At 37.0% G+C, this 13412-nt stretch overlaps 1 protein-coding gene across 1 annotated transcript; it reads right to left on the minus strand.

Annotated features, from left to right (window-relative positions):
• Positions 1 to 475: 475 nt before the first annotated feature.
• On the minus strand, positions 476 to 13396 carry hhipl2 (HHIP-like 2). The gene is made up of 9 exons (XM_073827208.1): positions 13006 to 13396; positions 10118 to 10770; positions 9424 to 9567; positions 8921 to 9252; positions 8079 to 8205; positions 7749 to 7894; positions 5043 to 5124; positions 4034 to 4116; positions 476 to 1875 (listed from the first exon to the last, which is right to left on the minus strand). The coding sequence occupies exons 1-9, from the start codon at positions 13348 to 13350 to the stop codon at positions 1325 to 1327; spliced, it is 2463 nt and encodes an 820-aa protein (XP_073683309.1). The 5' UTR covers positions 13351 to 13396; the 3' UTR covers positions 476 to 1324.
• Between the last annotated feature and the right edge of the window lie 16 nt (positions 13397 to 13412).

A 13412-nucleotide genomic window follows, 5' to 3' on the forward strand; every position in this document is an offset into this window, starting at 1 on the left:
ATCAAGTGTATGTAAACTTTTGAACAGGGTCATTTTTATAACTTCAACTATTACTTTCTCTTGTGGGCTATATGCAAATGTAATTTATGTGGAATATCTTATTCAAGTCAGTACTAAATAAAAAATACCATGCATCCCTCTTATTTTGATAAAATAATTAATATTTTTTAGCTTCTGCAAGGTGTATGTAAACTTTTGACTTAAGCTGTGTATAGAATTGCCTACACCATATTGTACAAGTATAAAATGCATATTTGAAATAATGTAAGTAACCCAAAGCATTTTATGCTGTGATGAAGCTTACCTGGAAACAAGCACAGCATAGCCTTTTGGAGAAAGATGATTAGACACCTAAATGATGGATTGGTTTTTGCTTTGACAGGATGTTGTCAGGTAAATGATGGCAGATAAGATACTGTACATTACACTCTCCTTCATGGGTGATTTTTTATCATAAAAAAGGGCAAACTGAAAATGCACTTAAAAGCACAAGTGTTTTATTCAATGTTTTATTAAATAACAGTTAGCAAAAGCTCAGTTGTTCGTCATCAAAAGTTGCAAAGTCTGTTTTACTTTTGTAAGTAGTATAAATTGCATATTTGAAAAGTATTAACAGAAAAGTTTTGGATTGGATTGGATTGGATTGGATTGGAAAATCTGTTCAGCAATAGTGGTTCCCCTTAAATTTCTTTTGTAGTTAATCTAGTATGTCAAACATCAAGGGTGTAGTATGTAATACCTAATTTACACCCTCAGTAGTTTACATCTGCATTAAAAATTATTTTACTGTAAGCAAGCCAAAACACTTGAATGATCCATTTTTACTTGCACCAAGAAAGACTTATGCATGGTATATATAAGTTTGCCTTCTGTCTGTGTCTATTAAAGGCAAAGCAGTGCTACTTTGGGTTTACATTTCAGAATCTGTATTTTAGACCTTTCTTAGGCATGTCATAAAATTAGCACATTTTACAATGCAATGTATTTTAGTTTTAAAGAGTTAGGTTTAAGAAAGGCTTTCAAAAGCATTTTTGTTTTTTTTTTATTTCAAATTTCTCCTTTTAATTTTAGTTTTACCCAAACTAATTACTTAACCACATTCCAAAAATAAGACCAACATGTGAAGAATGCTTCTGTGTTGCACGCTAAACAAAATCAACAGTTGGCGCAAAACTGTTGTGGTTTTCTCTTTGCCCTCTCATATCACACATCTGACTGACCTCAAAGCTGCTATTCAATCGATACATTGTTTGAACAGGATATCTTTGAATTCTCATTACTGCACTATATTACTACCGTCTAATTACTACACCACACGCATGGCTTATTTAAACACTTTTCTCTTTTTTGAGAGAGGGCTTTTTTTAGTCTTTTTACTGTTGTCTTGATTCTTTTTAGAAACCGTCACCTTAGGTTTGTTCTTCATGGGTTTCTTCACTTGTTTTTCAGTCTCTTTAACCTTCTGCAGCCAGACGTTGGGCTTTGTCACATCTTTTGGCTTAGTTGGTTTTGTAGGTTTTGTTGGTTTGGTTTTCTTTCTTTCCGGAGCTCCTTTTAAGGACAGCTTGAGATTGCGAGACGGCTTTACTGTGGCTTTTTTGTCTTTCTTGGTTTGTAACATTGACTTCTTGTTAGGAGGAAACTTCTTTAGTGTTTTTGTGCTCACATTGATTTGCTTCTCCTTTGCCTGAGTCGTCTTCTTTAACTTTTCTTGGCGCAACTTTTCCGCAGTGGTTTTGCCCTGGATTTTTTTCTTTGGTGCAGATGTGGTAGGTTTGGCCACAGTGGGCTGGCGTGTGCCTGGTGGTTTAGTGGGGATTATGATCTTTTCCAGCGGTGATCTTGTAGGTGTTTCGCTTATGCCAAGCACAGTCACTTAAAAAAAAAAAAAATTCTTCAAAAAATGTTATGAAACAATATTAATTCTTAAAATCCCAAGAATCGTTTAGTACCCTGTTTTCAGTTAAGGGGAGACACTGCAGGCAAAAGTGCATTTTTTTTCATGAACCTATCAAGTTTGAGATTTTGGGCTTTTGGGTTTTTCATAAAGTGTTTTTTCAGACTAGTGGAAAGAAAACATCCAAAAAACACTTAAGTGTTTCTTTTATAGCACTTTATCTATTTGTGTCAATAGATTTCAATTACAGTGCATATTTTTAAAGGCAGTTTTCTTCAAACTTCAATAACACTTACACACACACCAAACTTAAAATTTTTATTCCTGTCTATATCATAAAGGTTTTTGCAGAGGGATTTGTTCATATATGATTTGCTTGATTTTATACATTTTATTCCCCAAAAAATGGTAAAAAAAAAAAAAAAAAGTCTTTCCTGTCTGTTTTTTCTGAACAATTCCCTCTGTAAAAACGTTTGACTCTATGTCAAAAAAATTAAACAAGAGTTTTAAAACTGACTTCATCCAGTGTTTAGATTTTTGTACTAGAAATGTATGCAAATTAACGCATATTTCATTAAATAATGCTTCATTTGCATATTTAAACCTAACATTTTAGAAAACTTGTAATACAAAAAATGTTTGCAATAATCAACTGGGTAAGTAAGATGATAACTATTAGTTAATTTTTTTTTCCCTATTCACCTGCAGTGTCTCGCCTTAATTAACAGATCATTGTAGTGCACCTCCCATCCAATAAATCGCAATAAGCTTTGTGCTTTGTAACATTTGATATAAAACAAGGTCTTAGATTCTCAATTCTGTCCATTATATTACAGTATTCAAAAAATATATGCTGTTTTGGCACTGTTTAATGTTCAAGAAAAGCAGAAGCGCTTTCATACCTGTTTAAGCATTTGAAGGTATGTTAAAAGAAAGAGTACAACTTACCAAAATCCATATACTGTCTAATGTAAATGTTCAATCAGTGTTGCACAAAGATGTCAATATAACAGCTCTTAAGCAATGTCATGTAACTTCACATTTACCTCAGTAAAAACATATTCGGTGACCATAAACTCGTTAGTCAGCTAGAAAAATTAACTCTAGAGGAGCATTTTGCTAAGGAGATGCAACATATAACATATTCATTATAATTTTTACTGTTCTTCAATGTTTCATTTATGTTTGAATAAATCTGTCAAGTTTTTATGATTGCCACCATTTAAATGTTTAGCAGTACTAAATAAAAAAAGAAGATATTTAGGCAAAATTAGAAAAATGTACACATCCTAATTCTGTCCAAAAGTTTACACCCCTGGCTCTTAATGCATTTTTTTTTTCTGGAGCATCAGTGAGCATTTGAACCTGTGTGAAAAGTGTGAAAGAAGTGTGAAAAGATGGATCTCAAAATAATACAGTCATTGTTGGAAAGGGTTCAAATACAAAACAAATGCTGAAAAACCAAAGAATTTGTGGAACCTGAAGGATTTTTCTGAAGAACAGCGGGTAGTTTAACTGTTCAGGACAACTATCACTTAAAAAAAAAAAAACAGCTGTGGATCTTTCAGGTAACAACACAGTAATAAGAATTAAGTGTATGCAAACTTTTGAACTGGGTCATTTTTATAAATTCAACTATTATTTTCTCTTGTGGACTACGTCTTTTATGCAAAATATCTAATTCAGGTCAGTACTAAATAAAAAATAACATGCATTTTGTATGATCCCTATTATCTTGATAAAATAATTAACATTTTAAAGATTCTGCAAGGTGTATGTAAACGTTTGACTTTAACTGTATATCCAAATAATCGAATCAAATCAAGCTTGTGAATCTGCACTGAATTGAATCGTGAAATTTGTGTCAAAACCCAGCCCTAATGAGCAATATTTGAAATGTACAAAAATAATAAAATAAATGATAGACAAAAATTGATGTAGAAACCATTTTCATTAAAAAAAATAGCTAGCAAATACAAAAAAAGTAACACATTGAAATAAATGTGAAATTGTGAAGTAAAAAAAACCTGAGATACTATATTTCTTGTAAAACATACAATAATATTTATTTATGACACCGAAAAATCATCTTCACAGTGCAATTTTTTTTTTTTTTAGGATGTAAAATGTTCTTACATTCTCTAGGTGTGAATGGCACTTTCTTCCCTCTGACCTTTACGGGAAGTGGCTTGTATTTGCATTTTCCTGGAGGAGCCCTCCTGTAAATAAAGACAGACAGAGGGGATGCATAGGAAATAACTTGATTAACCTTAAAAATGTAGGCCTCCTTTAGTGCCGTGAGGTAAAAAAGAAATTTGAAAGGGCATCGTAATTATTTCAATGTAAATGTATATACAAGGCTGTGTGTGTACGTGAGGAAAATGACCTTCTACTGCTTCTATTAGTAATGCACCACTGTTTTTCCCCCACTTGGCTATTTAAGAAGGAATAAAGAATACAGAACAGCTGGGATTAATGTATGGTATTGCTATTAGTGAGATTGATTTCAGATGTGCCGATAATCTCCCGTAGTCTTGCTGGTTCCAGAAGGATGACTCTTGATTTATCTGTCAGTTTATTATTTAAAACATTTAAAGCAAAAGATTATGTTTGGTTACTTATGTTGTTATTTCAGGCTGTTATAAAGACCATTTTGTCAGTTATTTATCTTTTACTAGATTCAACTTATTTTAAATGCAGTGTAATAGAATTAAATGAAAATAGACATTTCCATACATCAGACATTAACATTAAGTTATTACTGATTAGTATTTATGATCTGTGATAGATAGATAGATAACAGCAGATTTCCAGAAGTCTGGATGGAAACCATTTGGTGAAAGCATGCGCAACAGATTCCAAGATTCCAAAGGAATATAGACCGTGTGACGCTCAAACTGACACGTCCTGTAGTCCTTCTGTCTCCCAGCATGATGTCTTAACTGAGACTTATCTGTTACATTCTAAGAAATCTTTTAATAGGGAATTTGTCCATAGTTGGGTTATACAGTGACAGATTAGGCAACAATAAATTTTTGTGAATCATTACTGTATGTGTGTGCATGGTGATATTGATACTGCCTTTGTTTACAAGACAAATGTGTTTAAGTAGAAAATGTATCCAAAGGTAGCAAAATATACCTACCTGGATGGATCCATGAATTTGTAAAGCGTGCCAAAAGGAGACGTTGTAGTTGGGTAGGAGGTTGCCAGAAAATAAAGTTCTCCTTTAAAAAAACAAAACAAACGTACAGTCAAGCCCGAAATGATTCATACCCCTGGCAAATTCTGACTTAAAGTTACTTTTATTCAACCAGCAAGTTTTTTTTTTTTTTTACAGAAATGACACAGGCTTCTCCCAAAAGATAATAAGACGATGTACAAGAGGCATCATTGTGGAAAAAAATATTTCTCAGCTTTTATTTACATTTGAACAAAAAGTGGCATGTCCAAAATTATTCATACCCTTTGCAAACTGTCACAGTCTATGGGAAAATCCAAAGTTCTATACCATTCCAAATAGTCCAAGCTGTTCTAAAGCATCCTAATTACTCTGATTCATTAGGAACAGCTGTTTTAATCAACTCAACAGGTGAAAAACAGAAGCTCTCTGCTGTTGGTTTGTGGACAGTCGTGGCTAAAGACAAAGGAGCTCACTAAGGACCTGCGGCTGTGCATTGTGGCTGCTCACAAGTCAGGAAAGGGCTATAAGACCATATCTAAATGTTTTAAAAGTTCTAGTGGCTACAGTGAAAAGTTAAAAAATACAAGACGTTCTGCACTGTGAAAAATCTCAGAGGACGTGGTCGGAAGCCAAAAATGACACCTGTGCTGGCCAGAAGGATAGTGAGAGAGGTAAAAAAGAATCCAAGGATCGCCACCAAGGCCATCCTGATGAATCTGGGCTCTGCTGGTGGCAACATCTCAAGGTAGACAGTCCAACGGATACTGCACACCGCTGGGTTCCACGGACACAGACCAAGGAGGACACCACTTCTCCAGATAAGGCACACAAAAGCCCGCTTGGCCTTTGCAAATGCTCATCTGGACAAAGAAGAGGACTTCCTGTCTTCTGTTTTATGGTCAGATGAAACAAAAATTGAATTGTTTGGCCACAATGATGTAGCCTTCATTTGGCTTAAAAAAAGAGAAGCCTTTAACCCTAAGAACACCATCCCCACTGTCAAACATGGTGGTGGGAACCTAATGTTTTGGGGGTGTTTTTCAACCGGTGGATCAGGGAACCTAATCACAGGAAACGGCACCATGAAAAAGGAGCAATACATCAAAATTCTCAACAACAACATCAGGCAGTCTGCAGAGAAACTTGGCCTTGGGCACTAGAGGACATTTCAGCATGACAACGGCCCAAAACACACAGCAAAAGTGGTGAAGAAATGGTTAGCAGACAAAAACATTGACGTTTTGCAGTGGCCCAGCCAGAGTCCTGACTTAAAGGTCCACTGAAGTGCCTTGAAACACGCATCGTTATTCTATGCGGTGACGTGCTTTTAACTGAAACAAAAACATATCGCCCAGCCCTGCCCACTTATTTTGAATAGCCAATAGCGTTCCATTTATATATCTTCGGGCCAGAGCCGTTAAGCTCGGTAAAGCCGCATTTGTAGCTTATAACAGCCACAGACTAATAAATTACCCCACAGATTCAATATGAAACTCATAATCATGCTGAGGCTGTGTAGTTTAATACATGCCGATCGCACATATGATCTGCTCCGTGTATTGCGTCTCTGTGTAGGGGGCGGGACAATACGGACTCTAGAGAGTATTTGATTGGACAGAACATTTAATGAGAAACTGAAGTGTACGGTGATATCATCAAAATCGTTGATTCATATTGGCGGAAGTGACGAGACTATAAGTTTTGAATGCCCATATCTTGTATATGCGAATTTTGTCGTTGTTTTGAAGCACACTATAGATAATCTTAAGGCTAATATATTCATACTAAAAGCCAAAAAACTTTCATTTTGATTTCAGGGGGACTTTAAATCTAATTGAGAATCTGTGGAGGGAGCTAAAGATCAGGGTGATGGCAAGGAGACCCTCCAACCTGAAAGAGTTTGGAGCTCATCGCTAAAGATGAATGGGCAAAAATTACCAGTGGAGACATCTAAAAAGCTGGTCAGCAATTATAGGAAGTGTTGTAATAGCCAATAAAGGCTTTTCTATTGATTATTGAGATGAATAATTCTGGACATGCCACTTTTTGTTCAAATGTAAATAAAAGCTGAGAAATATTTTTTTCCACAATGATGTACATCACCTTATTGTCTTTCGGGAGAGGCCTGTGTCATTTCCGGTAAAAAAAAAAAAAAAAACTTACTGGTTGAATAAAAGTAACTTTAAATCAGAATTCGCCAGGGGTATGAATAATTTCGGGCTTGACTGTATATAGTATATATGCTTTTCAGCTACATAACTACTGCAATATGTGACCCTGTACCACAAAACCACTTTTAAGCTTTTCATTGATGTATGGTTTGTTAGGATATGGCAATATTTGGCCTAGATACAACTATTTGAAAATCTGAGAGTGCAAAAAAGTTTAAAGTTGTCCAAATGAAGTTCTTGGCAATGCATATTACTAATCAAAATAATAAATAATATATTTACGGAAGGAAATTTACAACATATCTTCATGGAACATGATCTTCACTTAATATCCTAATAAATTTTGGCATAATAGAAAAATCTATCATTTTGACCCATACAATGTTGTATTTTTAGCTATTGCTACAAATATACCCATGCTACTTAAGACTGGTTTTGTGGTCAAGGGTCACATATTATTTATATTGAGCCTTTACAGTACTGTGCATAAACCTACCTGCTTCATCCTCTGCAAATGAGATGATGAACTTGTTGTGATGATTTATAAGCCCAGGAAAAGAGCAGGTTTTAGTGTCACCCATACACACATTCCTTTCCTTCCAACTCCCAGATTTCTTATCCTCCTCCAGAGCCATTAATCGTCTGAGGAGGAAAAAAAGCTTGAATTGTCATTTCCCCCAGACATATTTTAGGAAAAAGTAGTGACCGAATGACCTACATATGACTCTCGTGAGCTGTAACTTTATAGCTCTCATTGAGAGTTGATTATGCATGAAAGACAGTTAGAAAGACAATTTTTCAAAAATGAAAGAGAGTTGGTTCTTACCCACTCATGAAGTCTCCAAAAATATAAAGACCATTGAGGTTGGGTGATTCGCATCCTCTGTACACGTAACCTCCGGTTACGGATTTCCCAACATGGTGTCCATATGCAAATATCGGAAGAATGTCATCTATAAAAAACAGAACATGTTTGTGGGCTTCAAAAGGAGTAATTGTGTAAGGAAATGAGTACTTATAATAAATTTTAATAAATGTCATCCTAAAAAGCACCTTCAGTTATCATTTCAACACTGTTGCTTTTATCCTGAATTATTCTCTTTGTTTCATTAAAACATTCATTTATGAATCCAGAATCTCAAACATGCTTTCTACATAGATACAACCAAACTCTAAAAAGGACAGAAAAAATGTATAAATTTGAAGTAACTTGTGTGTTATAGTCCACATCTTACAGAAGCTTTACATTAATTTTCTCTGATAAACAGACTAAAATGTAAGACAGTGACTACATTAGACCTCATTGTCACCAAACGTCATTTCTTGTCATGTGTGAAATTGCAGTTCAGCAAGTTTGAAAAAAAAAAAAAAAATGCTGTAATAAAATTTAAGACTCGGGGTCTAGTTTTATGATATGTTTATAGTGTTTTTGGCAGTATAAATCATCAGCTTTCCTTGTATGAATAACAGAAGCTTAGATATTAGATCATTTGAAACGCTCAAAATTAACAATCTCCAAACAGCAGGAGCAGACATTTATTGACTGGCCAGTGGAATGTTCTCAAATAACCAGTTTCATTGAGCAGTAAACATTTTTGGAATGCTACATTTGATCTGTCACTTTTTCTGACCCAAATATGTGTGTGGTTATTCTGCGATCCAGCTCACCTAGAGAAGAGTTCTGGCATAGTTTCATATCAAAGCATTCAAAGCCTTCTTTGGCCCTCCATCCATAGTTTCCTCCCTTCACAATGATATCAACCTCCTCATATCGATTTTGACCCACATCGCCGCAGAATATTCTTCCTCTCCCGTAACGGGTGAGCGGATCCCCTTGATCCACCGAGCACCGCCACATATTCCTCACACCGTAGGCGTAGACCTCTGGCTTTGCATCAGGGTCTTTGACAAAGGGATTGTCTGGAGGAATCTTATAGGGCTTCCCATCTACACTGCTACCATCCACATCAATCCGAAGCACTTTTCCTAACAATGCTGATCTGAAACATGTTTGCATAGCAGATAAAGCTTTTATGATAAAGTGTCTTAAGAGGGAGTTAGTGGAAAGTGTTTTTTTCAAAGCACTAAGCATGATTCGTGACAGTCATACTATTAATTCTACACCAATTATTTTTGAATGCTTCAAAATGTTAGTTTAAAACTGTCCTTACTTGTTCTGGGAATTTCCAAACTTGCCAAAAGGGTCTCCTGCTTTTCCACCGTCCCCTGTAAAGATATATAGATATCCGTCTAGACCAAACAGAACCTGCCCACCATTATGGTTTGCTGCCGGCTCCTCAATTTCAAGAAGAACTCTGTAGATATAGAGTACAATTTAATTTAGGAGGAAATTCGCATAAAAAAGCCTACTATTCCAAATCTACTGTCAACTTAAAGGGACAGATAGTTTACACAAAAATTAATTTTCTGTTATTTACTCATCTTTACTTAATTTCAAAACCTTATTCTGTTTTTTTTTTGTAATCCTTCTTGCAGTACTTTCGATAAAAAGACAGTTCAAGGCAAAAAAATACCATAAAAGAACCATAAAAAGGTCTGTGCCACAATAGTGCACAATATTCTAAGTCTTCTGAAGCCGTATGATAGCTTTGCGTGATGAAAACAAGTTTTAACTTCAATGACGTGGTCAACTTATGCGAAAGAACCATTGAGGTTTCGCATGAGATATCATAATTTAAAACCTACAGCATTTTTAAGATTTATTTTATACAAAAAGCTGAGAGATTTGTAGTTCCAACCATGTGAATATGGAAATACATTAGGTGAGAAAATCATCTTTTTCTCATTTTTGAATGAACTATTCCCTTAACACATGTGTACATAACTTGGATCAAACCTATTAACCTCTCTGAGTGGGGGTCTGCCACATTCATGTCATGAGCTGAGACCTTCATCTCGCTGATGCGAATCTTCTCCAGCTTGCCGTTGATCAAAATGGAGTAGTAGATGAAGAAGCGCCCATTGTTTCTGTACTTCGGATGGAAGGCGAGACCAAGGAAACCTCTTTCATCTCCCAGCCACTGTGTAGTCAACACCTCCCCGCTAATGTCGAGAAAGGGCTGCTCTAAGCGGCTGCCGTCTTTCAGATACACCCATACAAAGCCAATCTGCTCTGCTACGAACATGCGGTGGGTATCATCTCCGCTGTGGACCATCAGCACAGGGTTCCTCAGCCCATTGGCCACTTCCGTCAAGCACAGCTGTAGGCAGCCTTTAGTGTCCTCCACCACTTTGCCCAGATTGCTGTACAGGTCATTGTTCCTCAGGACGTTGGGGTAGCAGTAGTCCTGGTCAGCGAGGTTAATGAGGTTGCAGAAATGCGAGCGGTCTTTATCGCACGTCTCCTGAAGCGTCCGGCTGTTGGTTAGGTACTTGACTACGAAATGGCACTTGCTATGGAAGTCTGAGCAGTAAGTATTGCACAGTCCAGGTAGGTGCCGCACTGGAGTATACGGGTCTTCAGCATCAAACAAATGTGCAGCGTAAGGAGAGCACTCCTGCGAATGAGCAATACAATTAGAGTTTTAGAGTCTAAGAGTCTTACAATTAACTAGACTTTTTACATTTTCTGCAGCTTACTGGTTCAAGACCAAAATCCCCACCCACGATCTTATAGTCTATAACAGGGGCCCAGACCTATTCCTGGAGTTCTGCATTGCTGTAGAGCAGTGGCTCCCAACCACATTCCTGAAGGCCCCCCAACACTGCAAATTTTCCATCTTTCCCTTGTCTGACACGCCCATTTCAGGTCTTAAAATCTCTACTAATGAGCTGATGATCTGAATCCGGTGTGTTTGATTAAAGAGACATGGAAAACATGCGGTGTTGGGGGCCTCCAGGAACGTGGTTGGGAGTTCAGTTCCAACCAGTGTTGCAGTACTTAAGACTTGACTTGGTCTTGAGCCCATGTTGAGTCCGAGTCCAAGACCATTTTCATGGACTTGGGAGCTTTTGGACTCTGACTCAGATTCCAGACCAAGTCAAGGCTTGAGTACTGTCAAGTCAAGTCAAGTCACTGTTATTTATATAACGTTTTTTACAATACAGACTGTCAAAGCAGCTTTACAGTATTAAACAGGAAACTACAACCCTGTGGATACATGTCTGTGGCGACATTTGCATATGATCTGCTCTGTGCTATATTGTGTCTTTATCACCCCAACGCAGGGGTAGGCAAGTTTAGTCCTAGAGTTTACCTCCAACCCTAATCAGACATACCTGAGCAAGCCATTTAATATCTTCAGGATTACTAAAGGCAATAGGCAGGTGAGGTTTTTCCATGGTTGGAGCTGAATTCTGCAAGACAGTGGCTCTCTCTATGACAGAACTTACCTACCCCTGCCCTGAAGGAAAATATATTTACATTGACTGAATTGTTTAGACCAGGACCGGGCTCCTCTGGCCCTTGAGATAATATTCCTGCAGAATGTAACTCTGACCCTGATTAGAATCACCTTCTAGTAATCCCGAAGACCTTGATTAGCTTGTTCAGGTGTGTTTTATGGGTAAGAGCTAAACTGTGCAAGAAAGTGGATCTCAGGGGCCAGAGTTGCCCACACTGGATCACACCCTCTTTAGCAGGGATGCCCAAAACTGTTGCTGGAGGGCCACTGTCCTGCAATGTTCAGCTCCAACCCTAATTTATACACACTTTAACCAGGTAATCAAGTTCTTCAGACTCACTAGAACAGGGATAGGCAATGTCAGTCCTGGAGTGCCAATGTCCTGCAAAGTTTAGCTTCAACCCTGAAAAAAAAAACTCACCTGCCTGTAGCCCTAGTAATTCTGAAGACCTTGATTAGCTTGTTCAGGTGTGTTTTATGGGTTGGAGCTAAACTCTTCAGGACAGCGACACTCCAGGACCGACGTAGCCTATCCCTGCACAAGAAACTTCCAGGCAAGTTTTTTGGAGTTGATTAGAGATAAACTCTGCAGGATGTTGACCCTCTAGGAGCAGGATTGGACACCTCTGCTCTTTAGGTCTAAAACCTGACTCAGACTAATACACATCCTTCTCTCTGACTTAACCTTTTCAGATTTGTCCTGGCTCGAATTACCTGGTCTCAACTATACAACACTAGTTCTGATTCTGTTCCAACACACCTGATTGCAATTATCAAGGGTTCCTGAAGAGCTTAAGTGGTTTAAGTGTATTTGATTAGGACCAGAGCTAAACTAAAGTTTAGCAAGTTTCCACTTGCAGAATTGGGCACCCCTGCCCTATAAATGATTTTGGTTCATCCTTAAAAGTTGATTAATCTCCCCAAGTGAAAACTACAAAATCACTTAAAAATGTAACAATGTAAATGTAAGAGCCTGATATATCTGCGGCACAGTCTTTATATTTGGAATTTGCTTTTAAAAGCTCTCACATCTAACCAAATATATGAGCAACAATAAGACCACTAATAAAAGAATTCACTGTAAATTTCTGCATATTTTTACATCAGTGAATGACAGTTACTGAGAAAAACAAAAATCATTTAAAGAAAGCATTTAAATGTATTAAAATATCAGATATTTAGACTACACACTATTCTGCTAAGCAAACTCTTTAAAACTATTATAATATAATATAATATAATATAATATAATTAATATAAAAGTGCATCTTTTCACATACCTTCAAATTTCATTTTAAAAACCACTTTAAAACATAACATGCAATTTACCACAGTATTCAGTATTACTACAGAATTTCAGCTTTTTTGTTAATAAAGGATCAGACATACCTGACACATAATATCTTTCACCAAATCACCGCACACTGCATATGCTTCATCACCCATCAGGTCCATAATATCCCAGTATCTCATTGCAATACTGTTGTCCGTTTTTTGATCACAGCAACCAAATTTCTCATAGTGCCTGCAAAACTCAAGGTGGTAAGGGGGTTTGAAAGGTGGCTGGTAGTCCAAACACTGAGGATGTGCCAAAGCATGTCTCAAATGAGCCAAATAAATTATTATGATAACGCGTGTGAAGGGTCCTTGGAGCCATTTGGTCCTCTTGGTCAGGAAACTATCCTCTGGGCACTTTGCACGATGATGACTGAGTGAATCCGGCTCTCGCGGCATTTTTGCAGTGTGCTTAAGAGTGAAGAAGTGTGTTTGCTATTGAGCGTGTTTGTACAGTATGT

The sequence above is a fragment of the Garra rufa genome, chromosome 21, assembly GCF_049309525.1.
Source record: "Garra rufa chromosome 21, GarRuf1.0, whole genome shotgun sequence".
NCBI lineage: Eukaryota > Metazoa > Chordata > Actinopteri > Cypriniformes > Cyprinidae > Garra > Garra rufa.